Source organism: Xiphophorus couchianus, chromosome 4, assembly GCF_001444195.1.
Source record: "Xiphophorus couchianus chromosome 4, X_couchianus-1.0, whole genome shotgun sequence".
Lineage (NCBI taxonomy): Eukaryota > Metazoa > Chordata > Actinopteri > Cyprinodontiformes > Poeciliidae > Xiphophorus > Xiphophorus couchianus.
This window is the reverse complement of record NC_040231.1, coordinates 15,053,609-15,078,407: the sequence shown is the minus strand read 5'-3', so window position 1 is coordinate 15,078,407 and position 24,799 is coordinate 15,053,609. Positions and strand designations below refer to the sequence as shown.

The following is a 24,799-nucleotide window of genomic DNA, read 5'->3' as shown; positions in this document are numbered from 1 at the left end:
GGAACGTCAATACATAGTTTATTACTGGAACCAAATCTGCTCTATATGTTAATATTGTAGTAATATAGGACATAGGAAACAATGTTTTGTTTTAAAACCATGTTTTTATTACACTTTAAAAAAACGCAAATCCAAAATCCCATCTAAATTTCATTACATAACAGAAAAAACTGGAATGTTACGTTATTTCTTCTGGATATTAGAATATGCATAAATAAAAATATGAGTTTTTCCAATTTTTATGGTTTTAAGGTTAGAGAGAGCTTGTTTCATTTCAGACATAATAAATTATGCAAAAAAGAAACACTTTAATAGACAACTTTAATATATATATATATACATAATTGCACAACTAATGTTGTTCCAAAACTGCACAACTAATGTTTTGATTAAAAAAGGAAAACTTTTATTATACAACATGTATGTATTATGCAGGAGGTACTAAAAAGACAATCTTCAAGAACTTAACTAAGAGTAACTCAACAATTACTAATTGTACAATCCTTACCTATGACAGCATAAAGTAAAAAAAGCTACTTGCTTTAAAAATCCAGATTTACATGGCATAAGGTGCATAAAAAAGAGAAAAACATATATATATATATATATATATATATATATATATATATATATTTTTTTTTTTTTTTTTTTTTTTTAAGAGAGGCTTATTAAAATGGTCTGGTTTAAACTAAAATGTCTATGGACAATAATTTACCTGAAAGTGTGGGAAAGGTTCTGACTCATTCCAGTAGGGGCCAATTGAAAATCAGGGCTGTGTCTGGCACAGTTATGATTAAGCAGTCAGAACATTGTCCGTAATGACAAAATAATTCCTTCCTTTTAGAGGAATAGATGACAGCATGGGTGTGACAGGGGTTGAGGCAATTCCTGCAAAGTGGAAGAAAACATGAGGGAGAGTTAGGCTGACACTAGAAAACTGCAAAACTCAACTTATTTTCTTTTAAAATAAAAATAAGGTTTTCCTGTTTCTAAAAATATGTTAAGTTCATCAATACAAGATGTGGCTCATTCAGTTAGACTCAAACACGCATGATGGTTTCTACAATAAGTGTGCGCCCTCTTGTGGACATTTAGAGAACTGCATGTGCTGAGAAAAGAGAAACGTTTTCAAAAAATATATTAAATGTATAATTGTTTTTATGATTGTGACTAATACACTTCTCATACCTGAGGATGCACAATGTCTGAGTGATTCAAGGAGGTTGGAACTTGAAAATTTAACACTACATATGAATGGCTCATCCCGTTGTGTCATGGCTTCATTAGTGGGGCCTTTGAATTTTGTTTCCAGCTAAAAAAAAACAAAAAATCAAATAAAAACAAGAATGAGTAATGTTACATTTCTGTGTTGAACCGTGACCTATATTCAATTATTGTGCATTTTACCTTAAAGACTGCAGACTGCAGTGCAGGTAACATCCCATCGCCGAAGGTTTCTCTCGCCATTCGATGTCTGTTTGCTGATGCCTCAGCTTGCACCTTTTCAACGCGCAGCTCTAAATGTACACAACCAAGCACGTAATAACAAAATTGCAATGTTAAAGAAAGCAAGATATCCAACATAAATAAATTGCCTGGAGAAGATCAGATAATTCCACTCAACATACTTGAAATGCTTTGATCACTCTCTGCGAGAGGGCTGGGGTACTTTGGTGGAAACACCTAAAGAAAGAGAAAAAGTTAAATCAGATAATTCTCTAACAATTTGTGGTAAATTTGTGGTAAAACAACTCTTTTAACCCTTAAAAATAAGAAACTGGCACAAAATAATATTAAACTTAAACCACTGTAGTGTTTTGCTACCTCATCAGAGGAGGCTGGCTTACTTGTTGGTACTGCCTCATCAGCAGGTCCCTGAGAGCGGTCAGTTTCTGTCCACTCAGGTTAGCAGCCTTAATTTGTTGATGTCTGGTAGACAAAGTCAAAGCCTGCAGCAAAAATAACTTTTAGAAGATGGAAAGTACTTAAAATACACACAAAAAAATTTTAGTTTTTCACCTCACCTGCAAGAGCAGAGGCTTATGCTTTGAAGACAAAGCATTAACAAAAACATAAGGGGTCTGGAGATAAAGAACAACATATGTTGCTTTCAGGTGGTTGGGCGAAGATAAGCCGTCTCCCCAGGCAACTCGGATCCAAACAGCTTGGTCTGTGTGCTTCTTAATTTTGACCGACACCTTTGATCAAAATCAAAAGACATCATTGGTATTTCAAACAGTACGTTAAAGACAAATGCAACTGTAAAAGCACTTATAGGCTCACATTTCTTTGGAGCTCTCTGAGATGGGATTTGAATAGTTCTTTAAACTGCATTAGCTCCACAGAGTGAGCATCATCTGGGAACAAAAAACAAACAGAAAGCGGTTAAATCTCATTTAAAGGATGTAAAAATATGAACAATTATTTCAGCAGTAAAATTCCGAGATTATGGTCACACTATAATGTCTACTCATCATTAAATTAAAGAGATGAGCTATATTTTACAAAATATACCCAAAATGATATTTCTTTACTATATGAATAAACATAAAACTTTTTTTAAAAGCAAAAATATGAAATATGTGAAATTGAAATTATATTTATACTGGTGCACATTACGACCTAGATTTTAGCAGATTAATAATTGAAATGTCAGTTCTACTTTTTATATAAATTAAAACAAACTATCAGGTTTTAATATTTTAAAGTTATAAGGTGGATAGTCTTGTTCTGACCTACCCTCAGGTTCCACAAGCTGGAAGGTGTGCCACATTCCCTGGTTTGGATTCTCAGTGATATCTAAAACAATGAAACCAAAGTTAAATAACAGGTTTTACTGTAATCCATTAATTAAATAACTAACAGCAATGGCTGCAGTTATAAGATTGTGTTCAGACTGCCAAAAGTTATGTTTCTTTGACTTTATGTAAATAATGTTGCTACACAACGGTATTGAAGTGCTGACTATGATGACAGTATTTTTGGGCTTCGTTTTGCTTCACTTTCTTTTGTCAAATAAAAACCTCTTCCCTCATCATTTGTCTAATCTAAAATTAGCTTTAATGGGCAAAAAGTCTCCCATTATAACTAAAGTGAGTTTTTTTTTCCCATTCAGGTGAACCAAGTAAGTTTGTATCCAGGAAAACCACCTTTAAAAAGACACATAGTCTCTCCATCTTCCTTCAAACATCGGTACAATTTTACTATAGGCTTGTATGAATGGCTTTAAGAATAAATAATAATTCCCTTTGAACACAATGCATCATCTAAGTATTATTTTCATAAAGGGAGAAGAAGCAGATGTGTCTGAAAAGAAAAAAATATGTCTTATTTTTCTTTTATTGATAAAATCTGCATGCATTTTTTTTTTTACAAAGGTTTCTGCAAGATAATACATGAAAAAGTATCGCAAAGTTAAAACCACAGTTTAAGAACTGTACTTACATATCATCTCAAGTTCTGTGATGTGTTTTACAGTTAGTTCACTTTTCTGTTAAGAAAAATAAACAATTAACAACAAATAACATCTATTGTTCATTTGAACCAATATCACATTTACATACAATAATTGCTGTTACTTAATCGCACCACAGTGTGTTTAAAACAGAAAGGAATATACATACATCTTACTCAAGAGAAATTAGCTTCAATATACCTCACAAAGGGCGACTAGTTCTTGGGTTATGATCCATTTTGACTGAGTGAAATCTAAAGATTTTCGCTTTTCTGCGGTCAGACGCTCCCACTTGTCCAGTGTGGATTTTAGCATCGAAACAGGGATCCGTCGCACCAGTCGCTGCAGTAAGTGTTTCGCCGAATTATCCATATTTCCTTAGGCAACAAATAAAACCCAATCTGCGTACTATAAAACTGTATTTGTACTGTTTAACAGACGTGTTAGCAACTGTGAGCTACTGAGACATTCCGAACAAACCGCCTCTGCCACAGACAGGATGAATCAACCAATCAAAAGCAAACAACACGCGTTCTATGTGTGCTTTAGCGCCCTCTGGTGAGTTGGAGGAGTATTGCTTTTAACAGACCCGTTTCCGATGATACTAAAGTCAGTATGAATGAAAAGTTTGTTTTTGAAAAAAAAAACCCAAAAACAATATATTTTTTTATTGCAAATAGGCAGATCTATTTTGATTAATATACATATTTAATTGTCTAAAATCATATTGATAAATTAATATTTTGTAATTCAATACAAATATTTTTTGTTGATTTATGAATGAAATGAGACCACGCAACATTTCCATAATGTAAAAAGTTCTATAAACAATAAATTTACGCTTCTTGTTTAATATGATATGATTAAAAGGCTTGGCCTTTGCCTAGTGTTCATTGTTGACTACGTTCATTTCTCCTTTGTTTACTTCATTTTGTAATGTTTGACTTTCTAATAAAGTTTGAAAAATAAAAATAAACAATCTCAAATGCCACAGCAAAATTAAATATTGCTTTTTATCTAAACATGTAACGTAAGAAATGCAAACTCGGATACAAGTAGTAGATAGTTCTCTTGCATTTCCTCCAAACCTTTGAAACAACAAGTCCCGCCTTTTCTTGATTAAACGCACACGATTGGTCAAAATTAAATAAACTCGGACGATGATTCGTTGTTCGCTCTGTCCCACAGTGTTTGTGCCATAAGTTATGAAGTCGTTGTGAGAATCTTCAATGTCCTACAGCTCCACGTTTTTCAAGGAGATTGTACTTGTTTTTGCTCTAACGTTGAGAATAGACACTTAAACGTGACCAGGTATTGCATCTAGTTACAGATTTGTTGTTTTTGGAGTGTTAATCTGTTGTTTAGTGAATGTAAATATGTGTGTTGCTTTAGCTAAGGCCTGTTAGTTAACCTGACAATAGATCGAGGTGGGCTGGGAAAGTTCTCAGATGATACAGCTTTACGTCTGGTAAGTTTTATTCAGCCGACAGTGCTCAGTGTCTTCAAATAGCTTAGAAGATTTACAGCATTCTAGAGACCCTTGGCTTTTCTTCCGGTTCCTTAATACTATAAATCTCTACGATGAATGTAGAGGGACAAAATGTTTCATCGGTATGTTCTAGGATATATTATAAACTCAAATGGCCTAATAACTGCGTTGCTAGTTAGAATAGAAGTTAAAAGATCAAAACCATCTATTCCTCTGGATAAATATACTACTAATGTATTTTGTATAAGCAACAATTAAAGTCAAACATTTTTAGTAATATTTGTAATTAGATCTACGATATCCACCATTTAATGTCACTTTATTGTAAAATATGTTTGTCAGATATTTCTATTTTGATTAATCTTGACACCCATCAACACACCTAAACTGCCTCTTCATAGTGACTGTCATTTTTCTCATGCATGTGTGATGGACATTCACCTTCATATTCAGTCCTCTTTCACACCAAAATAAACCCACTCAGCACTTCCATGATCATCTTATTCTGTCTGGCTAATTGCAATTTTAGAAAAAAAAGTAATTTTAATATGATGATAAGAAATTTGCTGCTGCCTTCTTATTACTCATTACAAAGTCCCCCCCTGCCCTCTCTTCAACTTTATTCATTTTTGCAGCAACCATGCTCAATTTGGAGGTGTGGGTGCACTTCGCTGCTGAGCCTTATTCCACTGGGAGCTCAGCAAATACTGATTTCTTTGTACGAGTTGCCTGATCACGGCACTGTTACTTGTTGGTGATGGAATATGATGTGGATAGCAGCTGAACTGACAAGAGAGTTGCAATAAATAACGTTAAGGGTTACTAGAAGGTCTGGCTATCAGCAGGGTCACATCCGAGCATGCTAAATGTGAAGCGGAGGAAAGTCGCGCCTAATGTGTGTGTTTATTTTGACTAGGATGAGGTGATGTCTCCCATTTCACTTTTGTTTGATGACTTGCTGTATGCAGTGTTGTATGCTCATGTCTTGTGTTTCTTCAGGTAAGTGTCCACAGGGAAGTCGGTCGTCACAATGACAAATCAAGAAGGAGAGGGATGGGGAGGCATTAGTATCCTTTTAGAGGACGTCTAGCAGTACTGTGGTTAATGTAATTCTGGAAACAGTGAGGAGAACCATCCATGCTTCTCCAGAGTATTAACTAGGAAGGTTTTGTGGTGCTTTTCAGATGTGTGGTCTTATTCTTAGCGCCACCTTCGTTTGTTGTTTTCAGCGTTGCTGCAGTGGTTCCTTAACTCAGAATGCACCCTGACCTTTCACCTCACCTGCACACAGACGAGTGCAATGAACTCATAAACCTCCTGAGACAGTGCCACAAAGAGGTAAGCTGCTCTCCGCCTTGTTTTCTCACCACCCGTTTCTGAACTAAACCATGTAATCTCTTCATGTCTCCGTCAGCACAATGTCATGAAGTTCTTTGGCACATGTAATGACATGGACCGTGCTATGCGTCACTGTCTGAAGAAAGAGGTGTGTCAGTTTGTTTTTAGTTAATTATGAATCAGTATATAATTTATTTTGCTAATAATTTTCTCATGTGTCTATGTTTCCTTTCATCTCATAGCGATTGGAAAAACGAGAGCGCAGCAAGAAGCACGCAGAAGAAATGAGGAAGAGGATAAAGGAAGGACCCAAGCAGTTTTAATACATCCACAAATATTGGGACATAAAAGTGAACAGGAGACAGTATGCAAGGCTCCCATGACTGGTTTTCTGTCAACGCAGAAGAACACTGGTGGTTATGTTTCTTTCTAAATTTGAAGTGTGATTTATAATATCATTTACAGCTGATCGCATCATCATCTGCTGCAAAACAATGTCATTATGCCATTGGTTTGGTTGGTGCAAAGCCTCTACCTCCGTAATTACAGAGTAAATATTGGAATCTGCTCTAAGAGCAGATGCTAAAACATGCAGGTCAGTTGGAGAATAAAAGTCTAGCATTTCAGATAAACACTGTCTTTCTCTCTCTTCTTTAATGTTTAATTGATCTTAGAATTTCTATTTTTTCTTTTTACTTTATTTTAATGTGATGGTTTCAGTCGTTGTACTTGTTGACTACACTGCTCAGGAATCTCTCTGCACCCGCTGACAAAGATGTTTATTGTTGTGAAAGTTTGTTGAATGGGAATTTATATTGTTTCCAGATTTTTTGGTTTTAAATAAAAAGTCAAATTCTCCATCTCAAAACTCAAATTTGCATTAAATAATTCAGTAAATACCACATTTGTCCCAGCCATTGATATATATATATATTTATATCACATGGTTCCAGCTGTGTAATATATTTTAGTGGAGAAACAGTGTTGTGCTATGTTCTCCCATATGAGTAAGATTAACCCTTTACAGCCTGGTTTAAAAATGTCTTAAAATTTCAATTGAGATGCTTTTAGCAAAACTTACTTGATTCTTGCAGATCTTTAGATCATTGACACATTAGGTTTTTGCATCCATGTAATTAACAAACATTTTGTAGGCATTTTAAAACACATGGAAACCCTTTTATAAAATATATTCCCAATCTTTTTACACTACTGTTTACATTTTGTTGAGTCTGTGAAATATATTTAGCTGATTACATTTGAGGCAGCAAGATTTAAGAAATAAAAAACATTTTTACAGGTAATGGTTTTAACATTTTCACCTTTTCCTCCCACAACTGGGAAACATCCTGTGATGAAGACAAAAACACTAAAACGAAGGAATAAGAGGCCTGAAGGAAATCAAGTTTCATTTTACAGAGATCAGAGGACACATGTTAAGGCAGGCTGGGATTTTAAAAACACTTTGTGTTAAGGGTAGCACTGATAAATGTCAGGTCTGATATTGACTAAACTTGATAAAATAAGTATGAATAATATTATGTAGTGTATTTATTTGTCATTTCACAGAAAATCAAACCCCATATTATGTTAAAAATGTGTGACTGAGACGAGAACAATAGAATTTTCTAAATCCAAACAGATTAAAGGTTACACCACTTTCAATTTGGCAGTTAGGAATGAGTCAAAAGACCAAATGACATCAAGCTAAAAACATCCACTCCCCACTAAGGAAGGGATTCCCACACGGCTTGCTTGGACTATGCCTAGGAAGGACCTACAGAATTTTACTCAAGACCTACCTGCAAGGTTAAGTAACTGGCTCCCTTTATAGGATCCATCATAAGTATAGTCCAATTATCCTTGTTCGGTCCTCTTACCTTGAACAAAGCCTCTTGGAAAAGCCTTTGAGCTCATAGCTTCAGATCTCTGGATTATTCAAGTCGGGTCTGCAGTGAGTAAAGAGCAGGTTGGCTTACGGAGGGGAGTTAAAATGTTTTGCAGTTTTGTGAATAAATGATTGTAAAATAGAGAGAATGATACATTGGAGGAACATGTGCAATAGATATGTTGTGTCCATTCTTTTTTTTCTCTTGACTTTTCCATCTAAAGCACGTGTCAGATTTATTTGAAAAAAGAAACAACTAAACATTTATTTGATAATGCTTAAAGTACTTAGCCTAGTTTCATTATTGATCCAAATCTGCTTTTTGAGTAAAAATACATTTGTGGTCATATTTGTTAGAAGATTAAAAATGACCCTGTCAATAAGAGAGAAACATTTTGTAAATTACCCAAAACTTCCAATTTTGAGATTTTATTAGTGAAAATCTAAGCATTAAAGATTTTTGTTTTAAACGTACATGAACAAATTGTGCTGCAAGGGACGCATTTGTTTCACTAAATGACCCACAGACCACATTTTGGACACCGTGCTGTACAGGCTTGTACAGGTACAAGAGAGATATGGCCAAAAACAATCATATCTCCATATTTCATCTACTCATGAAATATGGAGATTGACTGCAAGGACAAGACTTCATAAAAGGCGGGGTAGGTATTTTAGGCATCTGGTTTGGAAACCTTCACGACATCAGCCAAAGTGGTGCTTCTGATTGGTCCCTCAGGGAGAAAAGACCTCAGGGCTGGCACTGCTCTCCTGGAAAGATTGTACCTCCAGGTTGACCCGTGGAACTAAAATACTAAAAGCTGTCACAAAATGACACACAGGTTCATGTGAAGCATTCCAACAAACTACTATAAATAGTAGAAAAGCTAAAAGAAACCTGTGAACAAAAAAAAAATAGAAAGAAGAATGGGTTGAATTTTGTTTAACTCACTATCCACAGCAGAAGATGGCAGTAATGTACCAATAAAAATGCAAAACATCATGCAACAAAAACTGCTGCATGGAGCTGTAAATATACTGATTCTGCATTTTAGCACCAACATTTATGAAATAGCCTGCAAAGTGTGCTTTTAGACAAAGAAATGAACTATGAATGAAACACACCCAAGCACACATAATTAAAAAAAGGAAACAAAAACAACTCAGACACTTGATGGGAATATGGTCATTTATGATCAGCAATGGGGCAAAAGTAACAAACGATTGTCTTCAATTATCAAGCAGTTTAAACAAGAACATTTAGATCTGAAGTCATGTTAAAAATGTGTCTAAATGGACAAGTTTGGATACATTTATAAAACAAAATAAATAAAGAAATAAATATATAAAACCTCATTTTAGAGTCACCAGAATGTAGTGATTTGCATTCACTGACACAGTAGTCACAGCATGAGGGTCCTGCTTACTTAATCTCAGAGCAATCAACTTATCATATTCTGTCATCTTATATTTACAGGCATACATAGTGATTACAAACTCCCAGGAATTACTTGTTAAAACAAATTCTGGGAAAATTTCCTTGTTCTGTGATGTTCCTCGCTTTGATTAAAAATTTAAATTTAGCTTTTGTCATTTGGTAAAAAAACAAAAATCTTTATGAAATCTTGCATAATTCCCTTCAATAAATGACCAAAAAACCAAACCAGTTTTATGCCATTAAATAACACAGTTTTATGTTTAAAATCCAGCAAACCTCATTCTCATCCATAGGTCTCAGCAAAACACAAAAGATGAGAAATTGACTTTCATCTGATCAATTACAATAAAAGTAATCAACACAAAAACTTTTTAAAATCAGTTTTTACTCTGAATTTATCCAAGGGTAACCTCTGGGGCATATAAGTTAGGCTAAGACGGATGAAAAGTGCCGCAGTGCTACTGAAAGCAAAGGGAAGCCACATGACACTTCACCACCTTAATTATTATCTAAAATAAATACAAAAATAATTACAATGCTACAAAAACATACCCTGAAGTACGTACAATACAATATATTACATGCAAATACCTCTTCACTGTAAAATTATTGACATCTCTTACTAAACGACTTACACAGACCTACATACATATACACTTTGGTGAAGCAAAATAGATCCCTTAATATAATACATTTAGCAAAATATCAGATTCAATTAAATCCTCCATTGTTACATGCAGATCAGGACCAGGCTGGCTCAAGTGACAAATGTTGAATTTTGACATTTTTACTGACATCCTAAGACAAAGCTTTTTTTTAAAAAAATTATCATTATTATTATTTTATTATTATTTTTATCCATCCTAAAAAAATACTTTAGTTATTGAGTGTCAAGCAATTAAAAACCTTTCACATCTCCCCAATAACCCACACTATTTAGATTAACTGATAATTCCAACACCACAAATAATTTATTGGAGTGTGATGCAGTAAGTGCAGCTATCAGGGAATTGGACAAATTAGTGTTATTTATCGTTACTTTCTCAAATTCATAAAAATTTGGTAAAATTTGGTAGATATCGTTTCAAACAACTATAATTTGTATATAATTGTTTGATTATATACAAATCAAACAATCTGATTATACAATCCGAAAAGAAGAAAGAAGACATGTTGACTAAAGATTACTTTGCACAACTAAACTCATTTATACCTGAGGCAGAATTAAATTTCAAGTAATGTTTTAATTTTACCAAGTTTCTTCTGATTGGAAGTAATCTTTGAGAAAGACTGTGGAGGGCACTAAGGAGAAGGGCACAGATGGGATGGAGGCTTTCCAACTTCAGACTTGCAGCTCATTGCAATAAAAATTTGTTAAAATACCAGTGAAAACATAAAAAAAAAGCTGGTCAGCAGTTAAAAAAAAAAAGAATTTAATTGCTGCTATACCAAATAATATTTTGCTGTTTGAAAATGGTCTAAGTAAAACTGGACTGTGCCGTTTTTTGTTAGAAAAATAAATAAATGCATGCTTCCATTTGCCTGATTGAATGAAAATAACTTTAACTCGACATTTCTGAGAGGTATCAATCATTGTGGTCTATTTGCTGGTACTTATACACATCCACATTTAGTTCATCTAGTCTTCTTTTAATGATTTTTATTAAATTGTGGTACTTCTTGACCTCTACTCTTGAACAATCCCTCGGACTGATTTACTAGCAGCGATAGGGTTTTTTTTAGATTTCATACATGAGAGTGAATGTGCAAGTGCATGTCAAAAACCAAACAGACTGCTTAACCAGACTTTGGTTTACCCTTCAACTCAAGACATAAGTGAGCAAAATAAAAAAAAAACAAAAAATGCAGCTCAAATACAGAAAGCAGCTAAGTTATACATCTGAAATAAATATATGAATATATTAATAACATATATGATTTATTTATCATCTGCAGTGAGATTACTCTGCGACAGTCCCTCTGCTTCTAAGTGATGTACACCAGGCCCCGACTGCTACATAAAGAACGTGGACGTTATTACACAGAGGGTCCAAAAAGAAGCCCTAGTACAAAAGATGATGATGATGATGATGGGATTTATTTTGTTTTTAGAGACAAGTAGACAAAAGTCCAGAAACTCTTCTCTGACGGAGTGAATCAAAGACCCTCAGTAGAGTTGGAAAATCCCAGCATCCTCTTCTCGATCATCCCTGCTGAGGCAGCCTCAGACCCACGTCAACCGGATTCGTCCTTCAGACTCCGCATGGTTACTTTTCACTGTTCTTATTGTGCACGTAGCTGAAGAGCGCCTCCAGTCCTTTGGTTGAACACCACAGCTGCTTCAGCATCTGGCACTCTTTCTCATTCACTTCTTCTAGCACTGAGATGAGGATGCTTCTCACCAAGCATTTAGACTCTTCTAAAACCTTTGGGAACAAAAAGAAAAGCAATAGAATGTTAATTAGGGTTATGTATCACAAATAGGTTAGTCTTACAAGTTTTTTTAGTTATAGCCTTACCAAAGCATTGCATGATGCCATTTCCTTAACGCGTAGCATCACCTCTTGGTTAAATGTGGTTGGCCAGAAAACCTGTGATACCAGACCTCGACTACATGCTTCTTGTGCTGTGAGTTTCCTTCCACAGAAAAGCATCTCATTGGCCTGCAGTTAGAGGATGTTTTTTTTCAGTGCGTCATGCAATCCTTACATTTATCAAAATGAGCTATTCATGTGGTTTGTTTAGATAAAAATAAACCGAATAGAAGCAAAGACCCACCAAAGCTACACCTAGAATCTGAGGAAAGGTGTAAGAGGAGCATCCAGAGGGGGTGAGGTGGAGGGCTGCACATGGTGTTTGGAACCACGCTCTCTCACTAGCCCACACTACGTCACACAAAGGCAGGATGGATGCCCCCAAACCCAAAGCGGGCCCGTTTATTGCCACAACAATCGGCTTCTTGAAGTGGATAAACGCCAACACAAAGTCCCTGAAGGGGTATCAGAGAGATGAGTATAGATTCTGCCCACAACTAGTGCATATCATGAAAGATTGAGGTTCTGTCTTACCGTACAGCTTCGGCGATTCGGCTGCTCTCTTTTCTGCGGTCGGTGGACAAACGCCCTATGAGGTAGGAGGGCTCCAGGCCACTGCAGAAAACTGTCCCCACAGAGCTGAGGAGTAACAGCTTACTGTCGTCAGCAGCAGCATTCCCCAAAGCTCGACAGACTTCCTTCATGATCTGTAGAAACAGATGGAAAGATGTCAAATTTTGTCAGGCAGGAGTATGATTTGTTCAAGTAGTGAGCAACATGAAGCGGCAGCAACTTTTGTAGAGGTGTAAGCAAACATTCAAGTGAGAAATGTTTACAATATCGGCAGACAATAGACTTCACAAGCTGATGGCAGGCTGATCCCATCGTGTTTTGGCTTATTTAAATGAGAACAACAAATGTGTTAGAATTCAATTTAAAGGGCAGGAAATGTTTGGTGTGAACATGAAGTGAATTAATTATTCCTCAGTCATAAATAATAACTACAAATCAGATGTGAGCCAGAAGATCTTACAAGATTTGCTCCTTTTAGAAAATATAAGAAAAGGAAAAAAAGAAAGAAAAGAAAATCTTAAATTGGAACATAAAACTGTGTCACAGACAATTTGACAAAGGATTCCCAAAAGCCTGTCAGGACAAAGTTGTCTAGTCCTGGAAATGGTCCATCTACATGCAGCCAGAGAGCAGACACCAAAGCTAAGGATTTGCCTCAGGTCCAATAAAAGCCACGACAGTCGACCTGCTGATGTTCCACAGCTCTGCTGCAAGTAGGAAAATATTTCTCACCAGTTTACATTACTTCATCTTAGTCTTCACGACAAGTCAGCTCTCTGTAGCAACATAAAGATAAAGTAATGCATTGCTTGACTTAAATCAGTGGGCAACTTGAAAGTACCTTTCAAAAGCATTGACACAAACAGAACTTTTTCCATTATGTCACCCAACAACAAACTCGAGTGCAATTCATAAGCATTTAATCTGATAAACCAAAATGATGTGGTACATCATTTGGAAGTGAAATGATTATTTTACATGGTTTAAATTTTTGTACTGAAAAGTGTGCATTTGATTTCAGCCCCAGTTACTCTGACGCCTTTACATAAAAATCCACAAAACATTGATGTATTAGGTAAATGGCTTAGTCAAATCCAATTGCAAATCTGTAGTGACTTTAAAATTGATGTGTATCAATGATCTTCATCCAATCTGACTAAGTTTGAGCTACTCTGCAAAGAGGAACTGGAAATAATATCTCTGGATGTGCAAAGCTTAAGAGATATAAACCAAAATGCTGAAAACTGTAACTGAAAGAAAGGTGGAGACTAAGCACAACTCTTTATTTTTTTAAATGTAAAACTTCAAAAGGTGCTGTGTTAACAGGTATTTGTTTGTGGTCGTAAGTTGACAAAATTCAAGGGGTATGAATAATTTTGTAAGACGCTGTGTAGACGTTTATGTGATCTGGGATGTGATAAGAGTTCAGGCCAGCATATTAGAATCTGAATGCAGTTTCTGCTGGGATCTTCAAGTATACCTTTCATTTACAGTTGAACCACATTTCACTTCATCTCAACAGTTGAGTGATTTTTTTGCATTTCTTTCTTAAAAAAAAATCTCAGACTAAAAAATACTTTACTTTTCGCTCTGAATATTCTCCCAGGATGGAGTCTGAGTAAAATATTTACATGCCAAGTTGTTCAGCATCTCATTTGTTTGACAGCCTCGCTGCTAACAGCTGCCGACTTTACCATATCAACATTACAACTCATTCGTTTTGTACTGTAGCTTAAGCAAACTACCTCCCTACTTAACATGAACACATATTCACATTGTTTAAAAAAAAAAAAAACTACTGATTTTTATACCTCAAATTTGCAGTTCAAAAACGCTAAAATGAAGCACCAGAAATGATTTAAAATGAGAATAGAGGTATTTGTATCAACTTGCATGTTTTGGTCTTTGTCTCATGCAATGAAGACCAGAGTGGGCTCTGGGTGGGGCGGCAGTTTCTGGTTCCCTAGAAACTGCCGCCCCACCCACTTTACCATCTACAGTCAATCGTCATTCTGATAATGCGTTTTAATCAGATTATCACCCTTGACCTATATTAAATATCCAACCTCAAATTGAACTTAATACTCCATGTCTTATCAAGCGTATAATCTGTCCTGTCCAATTGATCGTGACCTTAGTCTGAGCTTATATTTTCCCTATGTTGCAGGGATGTAAGCCTTTTTACAGACATTGTAAAGACCTGTCCCTCTTGATTGACACATCGAGAGTCTGATAAATGTAGAATGATGGTTTGTAAAACAACTCAGGTCACAGAAGAGGCTTTATGTTCAGCAACAACACAAGTTTACAGGAAATTAATCTGAATCGATGTAATGCCTGCTGGAGTGATAGAAAAACAGCTGCTTTTCTCTGTTCCATAACAAATGACGGCATTTTAGCGAGACAAATTAAAACCCAGCTCACAAACATGGAGCGAAGACGAACAGATGCTGGATCAGCTCTGTGTGAAAGACGGAAGAGGGCTGTCGAAGTGACATTCAAGTGCAGCCAGGAGACATCTTGAGGGTGTTTGGAAACAAACAAATATGGCACCAATTCAGAAACTATGAACAACAGCTTCCTGGAAGTGAAAACTCAGGGATACAGCATGTATATCCCAAACAATCATCTAGTCTCTGCTGCTTTAGACTTTGCATTTCATCACCGTCAGTAAGGGAAAGTCTATTATTTTCTCTCTTTTACTTTCGAAATAACTGACTATAAGTGGATGCTTATGACTCTGACCTGACATTAGGAAGGGTAAAACAACAACGACAAAAAAAACTCAGAAAAGATTACTACACTTACAAAACCAAGTGATAATAATAACCAGGAAGTATCTATTAGGTTTCAGAATCTCCCCCCACCTCCTTGGTGAGCATTTAAGATGGCAATGGGGAATGCAGCCCACAGCCAAATTGCCAGCAACCACTGCCAAAGCAACTGAAGAGCTTTTCAAAGTGAATAGATGAAATATCAAAGATTGAAAATACTTCCACTGCCTGAAGGACTTTCATAAAAGACTCTAACCAAGCATTTACCCCTAATGGTGCTGCAGCAGAGAGAGAGTTTTTCTCTGTGTGTGTGGCCACGGACAGGGTATGTTTTATTGAATAGACACAGGTGAACTGGCTTACAAAATATATTGTAAAAGTGGTGCATACAGTGTAGAAAAGACTACCAGATCTATCGCTTTGAGATTATCTTAAAATGATGTCTCAAAATATTAGTTTACAAAAAAACACTACTTGAAACTAACTACTACTATAATTACTACTAATAAAGTACTCATTTTGCACCTTTCCAAACAGAAGTCGCAAAGTGCTACACAAGATTTAAAATAATTAAGAGGACAAGCAAGTAAAAGCAGCAATATGATAAAAAATACCACCAGCTAATAAAACATGATTAAATACTCAAATTAAACTTGCAATCAAAATAAAATCTCAGAAAAACAAAAATTCTTATAACACATGTAAAACATAGCTTGTATGAGGCATGGGATACCTGCATATAAACTATGTTTTTAAAAGACATTTTGAAGATAAACATGAGTTTGCATGTCGGAGACTCAAGAAAATCAATTCCCTGACCGAAAAACCTCAATCCCAGCTGAATGTGTGGTGTGGCCTGGAGAGTTTTGGCAGAGGAGCTGACCTTTCAGCCAGGTGAGAAACAGGTTTGAAGATTTTAGATACACTTCAAAGGAGGCCCAGAGTAGTTACTGATGGTCTTCTAGTAATGTGGTCTCTTTTTTAGGTTTTGGAAAGAAGTCTGACTGCTGCCTTTTGAACTATCTGTAGTGATTGTAAGCTTTCTTGGCTCAGATAAAGATATGATGAGTCACAACAGTCTAATTTTGAATGAATCACTATCTCAAGATACAGTATATTTTTGATTAACTTGAACTGACCTTCCTGAGACTGAAAAGCTGCATTAAAATAATAATAAAAAAAAACTAAACTGACATGCTTACTTAAGATAAAGTGAATATTGAAAAAAAAATTAAAGGATAGGTCCAACTTTACAGCTAAGAAGGTCAGATGTGTCAGGTCAATAGGAGCGATTGGTAAATTCAGTCCCATCCAGCATTTGATATCTTGTAGCTTGTATGTAAAATTGAGTTTAGAAGGGAATAAATAGATGTGCAGATGCATAAGAGGGAAAATTAATGCTATGTTTACAGATGACATCCCCCATGACAACATGTTCAAAGAAAACAGGAGGAATTTAAGAGTGGATCCCTGATGTACTCCAAAGATCATTTTGATTGAGGATGACAGACTTGCCAACAAACACAGGAACATATCTATCCTGCAAGTAATAGTCAAACCACCTTAAAACCTCACCGGAAATGATTTTAAAACCAATGATTTCTACAGCAGCACAGAAAATAGGAATGCTATGACGTATTAGCTTCTGTAACAGGAAAAAGTACTCTACTTAAGGCCTCAGAAAGATTTTCCTCCTTGGAAAAATGTACCGGGATAAATTTCCAGATTTTCTAAAGTGAACCCATTCAGCAAGCACATCCAGGGATTGCCTTGTCTCTGCAGCTTCAAAGAACGAGAGGCACAAAAGGACGTATCAGAGCTGTTTGATAAGCCCACATCTTATGGGCTTACTGTTACACATGAAAGTACACACACACATAAACACAGCCTCACTTAGGCCACTTGAGTGCCTGTGAGGTACAGGCTGCCTTGCCCACAACGCTGCATCAAAGCGAGAACAGTCCTGTGTGAAGGCTCAGAGTAACATGTGAGCAGCAGAAAAAACCTGTTTGCTCGGAGTTATCAGGCTGAGGTGGATGACTGCGATCCAGCTCATCATCTCTGCCCAACCCTGAGCTCTAGAAACACATATTAAAGCAATGCTGAAAATGAAAAGAAAGAGATAAAGGCTCAAAATAGACAAACTTGTACAGTACAGACCAAAGGTTTGGACACACCTTTTAATTCAATGAGTTTCCTTTATTTTCATGACTATTGACATTGTAGATTCACACTGAAGGCATCAAAACTATGAATAACACATGTGGAAATAGGCACTAAACAAAAAAGTGTAAAACAACTGAAAATACCCCTTATATTCTAGTTTCTTCAATGTAGGAACCTTTTGCTGTGATTACTGCTTTGCACACACTCTGAGCTTCAAGAGGTAGTCACCTGAAGTGGTTTTCACTTCATAGGTGTGCCCTGTCAGGTTAATAAGTGGGATTTCTTGCCTTATAAATAGTCATGAAAATAAAGAAAACCCATTCAATTAGAAGGTGTGTCCAAACTTTTGGTCTGTACTGTATGTGTAAACTTTTGCCGTAAACATTTCCCAAAATCAAAAACCCACAACAACTTAAGAGTTGCTGCCATGTAACTAGAAAACAAGTAACTTAATCAATCCACAGAAAATGTAGCAGTTTGTTGCTGACTGATTGTGGAAATAAGCATCCAAGCTCATATTGGTGGAATCCTGCAGGCAGCCAGTTTACAACGCATGAAGCAGCTGAGAAGAAAGCCATTACCTGACATCCTGAATTGCCTCTCACATTTTTTTTTTACCTTCACCGCCACTGACAATTCAGTTTGTAGAAATGAATGCCGTTTCATCGAGAGAATTTATTCTCAGCACAACTTCTGAACACGGAAGTTCCGCTGAGAGTAATTTCTTTATTTGACACCAGATCAAGTCAGTGAGAAACCTCTGGAGGCAGGTTGTACTGTTCAAATTGTCGCTCCAGGTTGATTTTGTGAAGGGAGTTTAGCTAACATAGCGTCAGCAGGTGACCGAGGAGACTATGGAAATACCGGCAAACGCAGCTTGGTGCAGATTTTGCATCTTTTATGCCTGTAGAGAGAACACAGCTGGTACACCAGACCTAATCAGAAATGCTTCTAAAAATAGGGAGACCCCGCTACCAGTGGGTGCAATGCATTCAGTCTTTGCCAAAAAATATTTGTTGCTTTTAATGATGCTCCTGCAAAATATATATCTTTGTAATCAGAGTGGTCCTCTTGGAAATGCTTGAATGTTGTGCAGCATTGATGGTGCTACAGGAAGATCAGTTGAAACACTGGAAATCTTCTTTAGGGTCTGCACTTATCTCAAAAGGCTATTACAAGCTTCTTTCCTCTTTGAATCACCAGCATAATCTTTTCACTTGTTCAAGTATCATCTTGCCTCTGTGAAAACAGATGGCTGAACTCTGGATTAAATGGCCTGTAGCCCTCATAGTAAACTTTTCAAAGCTGGCTTTGGCAGGAGGCAGAAGACATTTTTTTTCCAGAAGTACGCTAATGGCAGCTTTATGCAGCTGACACCATCACACTGGGCAGATGTCAAACAGAACTGCCGTTCCTCGATCTGGCACATAAAAAGCTCAGTTGGAGTGGTTATGGTGCCTTGCAAAAATAACTTGAATCCTTTAGATTTACAGATGCTCCCACCTCAGCTGTGGATTTCTGCATCTACTTGAAAGTCACTGTGATCTTGATTATTGCTCCCGCCTCATTTCATGTAGGTGGTCACGTCTTAAGGATTTTCACAGTTTAAATGTCTTTCCAACTTTATTCCTGACTTGTCTGGTGTGTTCTTTGGCATTCTCTATGTTTTTGTTCATGAATATTCTCTGGCAAAGATCTGAGGTCTGGAGAGAACAACTGAATTCATACTAACTACACACAGATGGTGTCTGTTCAAGAATGTGATTGATTGGACTAGGTTTTATTTAGGGAGGGCTATCGGAGCAAAAACGGATGAATTCAACTGCACCACACTTTTTAGGTTTTTACCTGGAAAAGCAGTAGTCTTCTGCTGTTTCACAGAAATGCACTACTTTGTGTAGGCCTACCCAGTACATTTTCAATGAAATACACTGATGTTTATGGATGCAATCTGGCGAAATGTGGAAAAAAATTCAACAGGTAGAAATCCGTCTTGTAATATATGGAACTGATTAGCTTTTCTACACATTTCTTATTTTTACTGCAATTCTCTGTTTCAATATCCTTGAATGACCTTATGTAGGGATGGTGCTGTAGAAATAAGCTTACATCACAGAACAGCGAGTATTCCTAAATGCAACCTAATACTAAATGTGAGGCATTTAAAAGTTGCCTTGAACTTTATTTACCAACAATACCCCCAAGAGGGACAAGACAAATGAAAAGGAAGAAATTGTTGGCAGGTTTTCCTCTCACCTCTGGTGTTAGAGCATTGTTGTCAGTGGTTTGGCTGGAGAGCAGGACATGCGTAAAGCCCTCCTCCTTCCTGACCACAATGTCTCTGAATCGACAGTTGCTCTCGTTCTGTCGCACGTTATACCTGAGCCGCTTGTCAAACACGTAGCCTTTCTCCTCCGCCAACTTCCTCTTTACTGAGCTGTGCAAATGCATCTTCCCATTGGTGAGAGAGGAGCCTGAATGAGGGATGACAGAAAAGATAAATTTTATTTCTTTCTAAGGGAGTTCGTATTTGACAACTTATGATTAAACTCCATTTGCTCTTTTTGCAGCTCTGTGTGATGTCAGCTCTTTTCATGTGATTTTTGTCAAACACATTCAAATTGATGGGGAAAAAATGGTAAAATAACTGCAGTTTACAGAATAATTCTTGTTGAAACAGAAGGAAAAAAATCGCTTTCATGTCTAAGCTGGAGCAGAAATTAGCTCTGTGTTCAGAAAAAAAAAAAGAATCACTGACTTTCATTTTCGCTTAAACTGGAAGTCAGTGATTATTATCTGAACCTGCAGTCTTAAGGACAAAAATTATGACAATTTTTTTTCTACTGAACTTTACTTGTTGTGTTTGTCTCTTAGACAAAGAAACTGAAGGAGCATTGCTGTGAATAACTGTCTTTTCATGACATGTATTTTACTTCTGGATCAGCCTCTTTATATTTAGCTGTGTCTCTCCTACAGTAGATGAAGCCACAAAAGGAGCTACTCCTGCTTTAAACTTATGTCTTAACATAGAAACTGTCACTACCTGCACACTCACAGTGATGTATTGCGCCAAAGTAATGACACAATGCAATAAACTGTCCACTGTTGCTTCATGCTTCTTTAGGAAGAGGGATTGCTACAAAGAGAAGTATCAACCACAAAGTGTGTTTTCTAACCGGGAAAAACTCCGTAGTGTGTAATACAGTTGGTTGAAATTACCTTAATGAGATGCTTCTTATAGGGATCTACCAGTCTCTACCATCAGTCTTAGAAAAGAGAGGTGTGAGCCTCTGTCTCACACCTGACAGAGGCTGTGAGATTTTTAAAAGATCTTTTGAGTTTACAGCCTGGTTCAAGTCTCCCCATGGCATCTCCATTAGATCAAGATCTGGGGTTCAACTCCACACACATCTTTCCCTTTCTATATTCCCAGCCAACCCTTGGTGGCTGGGAATATATACAAGCAACTCATTGGAACAAAGTGTGTTTATTTTTCTAAACTGTATAAGCTTACAATTAGTTTAGCTAAATTGAAAAAAAAATACATGTATGCTACCAAAATACTGGTACATTTTGGGCTATTGTCATCTTCATTCCACGTCCCAAGAGCCAGTTTCTGCAACCGAGGATCGGACCGCCACGGTCCCCTCCCTTGGCCGCCACCCATCACACTGCCCCAAGTAGAGGAGTTTAAGTATCTCGGGATCTTGTTCACGAATGGGGGAAGAAGGGAGCGGGAGGTCGACAGGTGGATTGGTGCAGCGTCTGCCGTTAAGCGGGCGTTGTACCGGTCCGTTGTGGTGAAGAAAGAGCTGAGCCAAAAAGCGAAGCTCTCGATTTACTGGTCGATCTACGTTCCCACCCTCATCTATGGTCATGAGCTTTGGGTCATGACCGAAAGAACGAGATCGCGGATACAAGCGGCCGAAATGGGTTTTCTCCGTAGGGTGGCTGGGCTCTCCCTTAGAGATAGGGTGAGAAGCTCAGTCATCCGGGAGGGACTCAGAGTAGAGCCGCTGCTCCTTCACATCGAGAGGAGCCAGTTGAGGTGGCTTGGGCATCTGGTCAGGATGGCTCCTGGACGCCTCCCTGGTGAGGTGTTCCGGGCACGTCCCACCGGGAGGAGGCCCCGGGGAAGACCCAGGACACGCTGGAGAGACTATGTCTCTCGGCTGGCCTGGGAACGCCTCGGGATTCCCCCGGAAGAGCTGGAAGAAGTGGCCGGGGAGAGGGAAGTCTGGGCCTCCCTTCTGAAGCTGCTACCCCCGCGACCCGACCTCGGATAAGCGGAAGAAGATGGATGGATGGATGGATGGTCATCTTCATTGCATTTGTATATTTACAGATGGTCTCACATTTTCGTCAAACACCCTCAGATACACTTCATGGTGGATTCTATGTTTATTGTGCTGGCCAGGTTCTGCAGCAGCCCAACAGCTCACACCATGATATATGAAGCTCTATGCTTCTCACCTGGTTTGAGATTATTTTCCTACTATGCTGTACTTTGTTTACACAAAAAAAGCCCTCAGTTCTGTTGTGCAAATAATTCAGACTAAACTATCCAAAGAACATTATTCTAGAAGTGCTTTTCTTTGAGACATCTCATTGTGTCCCACCATGCTTTTCACTCTCACTTAAACAGTCAGGAGCATACCATCAACAAAATATTTAATACAGACCATTTAATCGTGTGCACCTGATGTGATAAAATTGTGTGTAATTTCAATTACTCTAAGTGGGAATACATGTGGAGCAGCTGTAATTTATTGAATTTCCTTTTTATATTTCATTAACATTTTCAATTTTTATTTGCTTATTTAAATTAGATTTTTTTTATTGTTGTTGAAATAGATATTAAATGTTCATAAGTCCAAATATGTTAGACAAACACACAGGTGTTGCATGGTGTCCTATATTTTAATGTAAATGTTGAACAGAATCATTCAATTTCACATGTTATTTCTTATCCCTTCAGCTCCATTATGATACTCTTTAATTTTTTTTTTTCATAACAGTTTGTGTCTCAAATATACAACATCTGGGGGACTCAGCTTCAGCCTAATATTATGTAAGAAACTGGAGGAAACTGAGTCACTTCTGAATGAGCTTAATAGCACATCTGCATCATCTGAAGGCTTTTTCTCAATTCATTCTCTGAAGTTTCACGGTGGACTTCAGTGAATTCCAGCCTGATTTCATTAATATTTAAGAGCTGCAACCTTGATTTGTAGCACAGTCACACTGAGCAGAGGATTTCCGTCAAAGCACAACCTCAGCTTATGACGACAGTCAGGTGGAAAAAAAACAAAACAAGACAAAGAACAACAAGTTTAGCAAGAAATTCATGTCTTATCCAAGAACATCTTGACATGATGTGGGAGTACACAAGAGCACAAGTCACTCAGAAAAAAACACCACTTCCTTCACAACAACCCATGCGGTGAGGCCTTTTCACTGTACTGCCAATTCATCCAATATTCAGAAGGATGACTTTAAAAAGCATGTTTTTTGACAGACCGTTTTTTTAAGAAACAATGATTTGATTTCACCTCTGAAGTGCTTAAAGAATATTTTTTAAATTGACAGCACTGTTAAGGAAATGGTTGTGTTCAGTTGGTGGTGATCTGGTCCCTCAATAGTTTGTGGCAAAAGTAGCGTGCCTCCAGAAGAGTCTCTTAAAAGTGAATAATATACTTTTGTGAATTTAATTTTTGAACCAAAGAGATGAGATTTTATTGCCCACAAGAATTTACTTTGAATCTGCAAGGTTTTGTGCTGAGAACTTATGAGATTGTGGACAAAGACTGGGTGAGAATAGTCCCTATAAAAATAATAAGGAAAATAATGAACATTCTCCATGAACATGCTCTTTTTAACATCTCACTTGCCCATCTTCCATGTAAATATCCATAGAGAAATAGATATGTTAATGTCTATTCTCATTTCTGATAATATATGTGTTGTGATTTTAAAGATTTGGAACATTTGTGTCAAGTACTGGCAACCAAATATATACTGTTTACATATATATTTACATACTGCAGTGGATTAATGAGTGGAGCTGAGGTTGTTGAATGAGATGAGTGAAGTATTCTTCTGAGGATTAGGAGATTAGGATGTATAGTGGCTGTCAGAGTGACTGATTGCTATAAGACAACACAATAATGTGACCCTATTGTTAGCATATAGAGAATGTTGCATGGATAAACACCTGACAGATAAAATATTTATCCTTGTAAAGCATGTTTAAGTTCACATTCTGGTGCACCTGCTAAGTGTGGGTAACATATGGAAACGATTTGATCTTAAAGGAGTCCTCCTTGAATTGAAAGTTTATTTAGCTGACAGTTATATTAATGCTATGATTCCATGATTAAATGGGAAAATAAGCAAGATGGTAAATGCCTGAACTGCTGTCTTTTCCTATATACATTTTGGTTAGTGATGGGCCTGGAGGGGAAATCTCAGTAATTGGGAAATTAACTACTTTAGTAATTTTTACCCAAAAATCCAATATCTAGGTTTTTACTTTATTTCTTTGTTTTCAAAGTTACAGCAGCTACAAACCAACGCAGCACCAAGAAATGGAACGATAACAAATTGTCCCCTCTCTTCTTTACACATCAATACAAATAATAAAAAAGAGAGGAATCCCTGTTGATACAGATTTTTGCTAAATCAAAAAAGACTTGTTCAGAACAGCAGTAATGATTAACTACCATGGATCAGACCCTGGACTGTGACCCAAGAGTGAAATTCAAAAGGTGTTATCACCTCTCATTGGGAGCTTTAACAAGCCCCAGTGTGTAAAACCACAGCTCTCTACATTATAAATGTGAGGCTGCTAAAGTATTCAGCACTAAGCTCTATCATAGAGTACATTGATTATCATGGAATAGGAAAACTCTGTCATAGAGAAGAAAAGGCATTTTAGAAATATCAATTTTAAATTGCAATAATTGGAGGAAAATATGTGACGCTTAAAGGATTTTTAAATGATAACCTACTTCTTATTTTGTTTTATTTTCAGCTTCTTTATTGATCAGGCTTCTGAGAGCATTTGAGCCTATTTGGACAGTCATGCCATGTAGTTGGATTCAAACAAATGGGATGAGATTAATAACTTGGATACTTATAAATGT

At 36.9% G+C, this 24,799-nt stretch overlaps 3 protein-coding genes and 1 long non-coding RNA gene across 10 annotated transcripts in view; 1 reads left to right on the top strand and 3 right to left on the bottom strand.

Moving 5' to 3' along the window:
- Positions 1-302: 302 nt before the first annotated feature.
- Positions 303-607, bottom strand: LOC114143413 (uncharacterized). The gene is made up of 2 exons (XR_003595241.1): positions 485-607; positions 303-454 (listed from the first exon to the last, which is right to left on the bottom strand). It is a non-coding gene; the product is annotated as an uncharacterized LOC114143413 (long non-coding RNA).
- Positions 608-646: 39 nt separating this feature from the next.
- On the bottom strand, positions 647-3,973 carry cenpn (centromere protein N). Its single transcript, XM_028013883.1, has 10 exons — positions 3,656-3,973; positions 3,445-3,490; positions 2,740-2,799; positions 2,284-2,357; positions 2,025-2,198; positions 1,848-1,949; positions 1,629-1,683; positions 1,408-1,517; positions 1,189-1,312; positions 647-888 (listed from the first exon to the last, which is right to left on the bottom strand). Exons 1-10 carry the CDS (start codon positions 3,824-3,826, stop codon positions 794-796), a joined length of 1,011 nt encoding a protein of 336 aa, XP_027869684.1. The 5' UTR covers positions 3,827-3,973; the 3' UTR covers positions 647-793.
- A 653-nt stretch (positions 3,974-4,626) lies between these two features.
- cmc2 (C-x(9)-C motif containing 2) lies at positions 4,627-7,183 on the top strand. 6 transcript variants are annotated; one of them, XM_028013705.1, is made up of 6 exons: positions 4,627-4,765; positions 4,847-4,922; positions 5,943-6,010; positions 6,211-6,281; positions 6,358-6,429; positions 6,524-7,183. In XM_028013705.1, the coding sequence occupies exons 3-6, from the start codon at positions 5,974-5,976 to the stop codon at positions 6,602-6,604; spliced, it is 261 nt and encodes an 86-aa protein (XP_027869506.1). In that variant the 5' UTR covers positions 4,627-4,765; positions 4,847-4,922; positions 5,943-5,973; the 3' UTR covers positions 6,605-7,183. The 6 variants fall into 6 exon arrangements, with proteins under 6 accessions (XP_027869506.1, XP_027869509.1, XP_027869507.1 ...); XM_028013708.1 differs by lacking the exon at positions 5,943-6,010 and having other exon boundaries at positions 6,173-6,281; XM_028013706.1 differs by lacking the exon at positions 4,847-4,922 and having other exon boundaries at positions 4,643-4,765.
- Positions 7,184-9,344: 2,161 nt separating this feature from the next.
- The window catches only part of LOC114143393 (chromodomain Y-like protein 2), a 35,335-nt gene continuing 19,880 nt past the window's right edge, over positions 9,345-24,799 (bottom strand). For both annotated transcript variants that reach the window (XM_028015364.1, XM_028015365.1), the window contains exons 3-7: positions 19,911-20,128; positions 12,676-12,848; positions 12,386-12,596; positions 12,127-12,270; positions 9,345-12,033 (exon numbers count right to left, since the gene is read on the bottom strand). In XM_028015364.1, coding sequence (XP_027871165.1) covers positions 11,875-12,033; positions 12,127-12,270; positions 12,386-12,596; positions 12,676-12,848; positions 19,911-20,128 — 905 coding nt within the window. In that variant the 3' untranslated portion in view covers positions 9,345-11,874. The remainder of the gene's footprint in view (positions 12,034-12,126; positions 12,271-12,385; positions 12,597-12,675; positions 12,849-19,910; positions 20,129-24,799) is intronic.

Bases quoted from the DNA above. Each gene is read 5' to 3' on its own strand.
- cenpn (XM_028013883.1), bottom strand. From the start codon at position 3,826: ATGGATAATTCGGCGAAACACTTACTGCAGCGACTGGTGCGACGGATC. The intron at 2,800-3,444 runs GTAAGTACAGTT...TCATTGTTTTAG, and splicing joins CACAGAACTTGAGATGATAT to ATATCACTGAGAATCCAAAC. The intron at 1,518-1,628 runs GTATGTTGAGTG...GTGTACATTTAG, and splicing joins GAGTGATCAAAGCATTTCAA to AGCTGCGCGTTGAAAAGGTG.
- cmc2 (XM_028013705.1), top strand. From the start codon at position 5,974: ATGACAAATCAAGAAGGAGAGGGATGGGGAGGCATTA. The intron at 6,011-6,210 runs GTATCCTTTTAG...GAATGCACCCTG, and splicing joins AGAGGGATGGGGAGGCATTA to ACCTTTCACCTCACCTGCAC. The intron at 6,430-6,523 runs GTGTGTCAGTTT...TTCATCTCATAG, and splicing joins GTCACTGTCTGAAGAAAGAG to CGATTGGAAAAACGAGAGCG.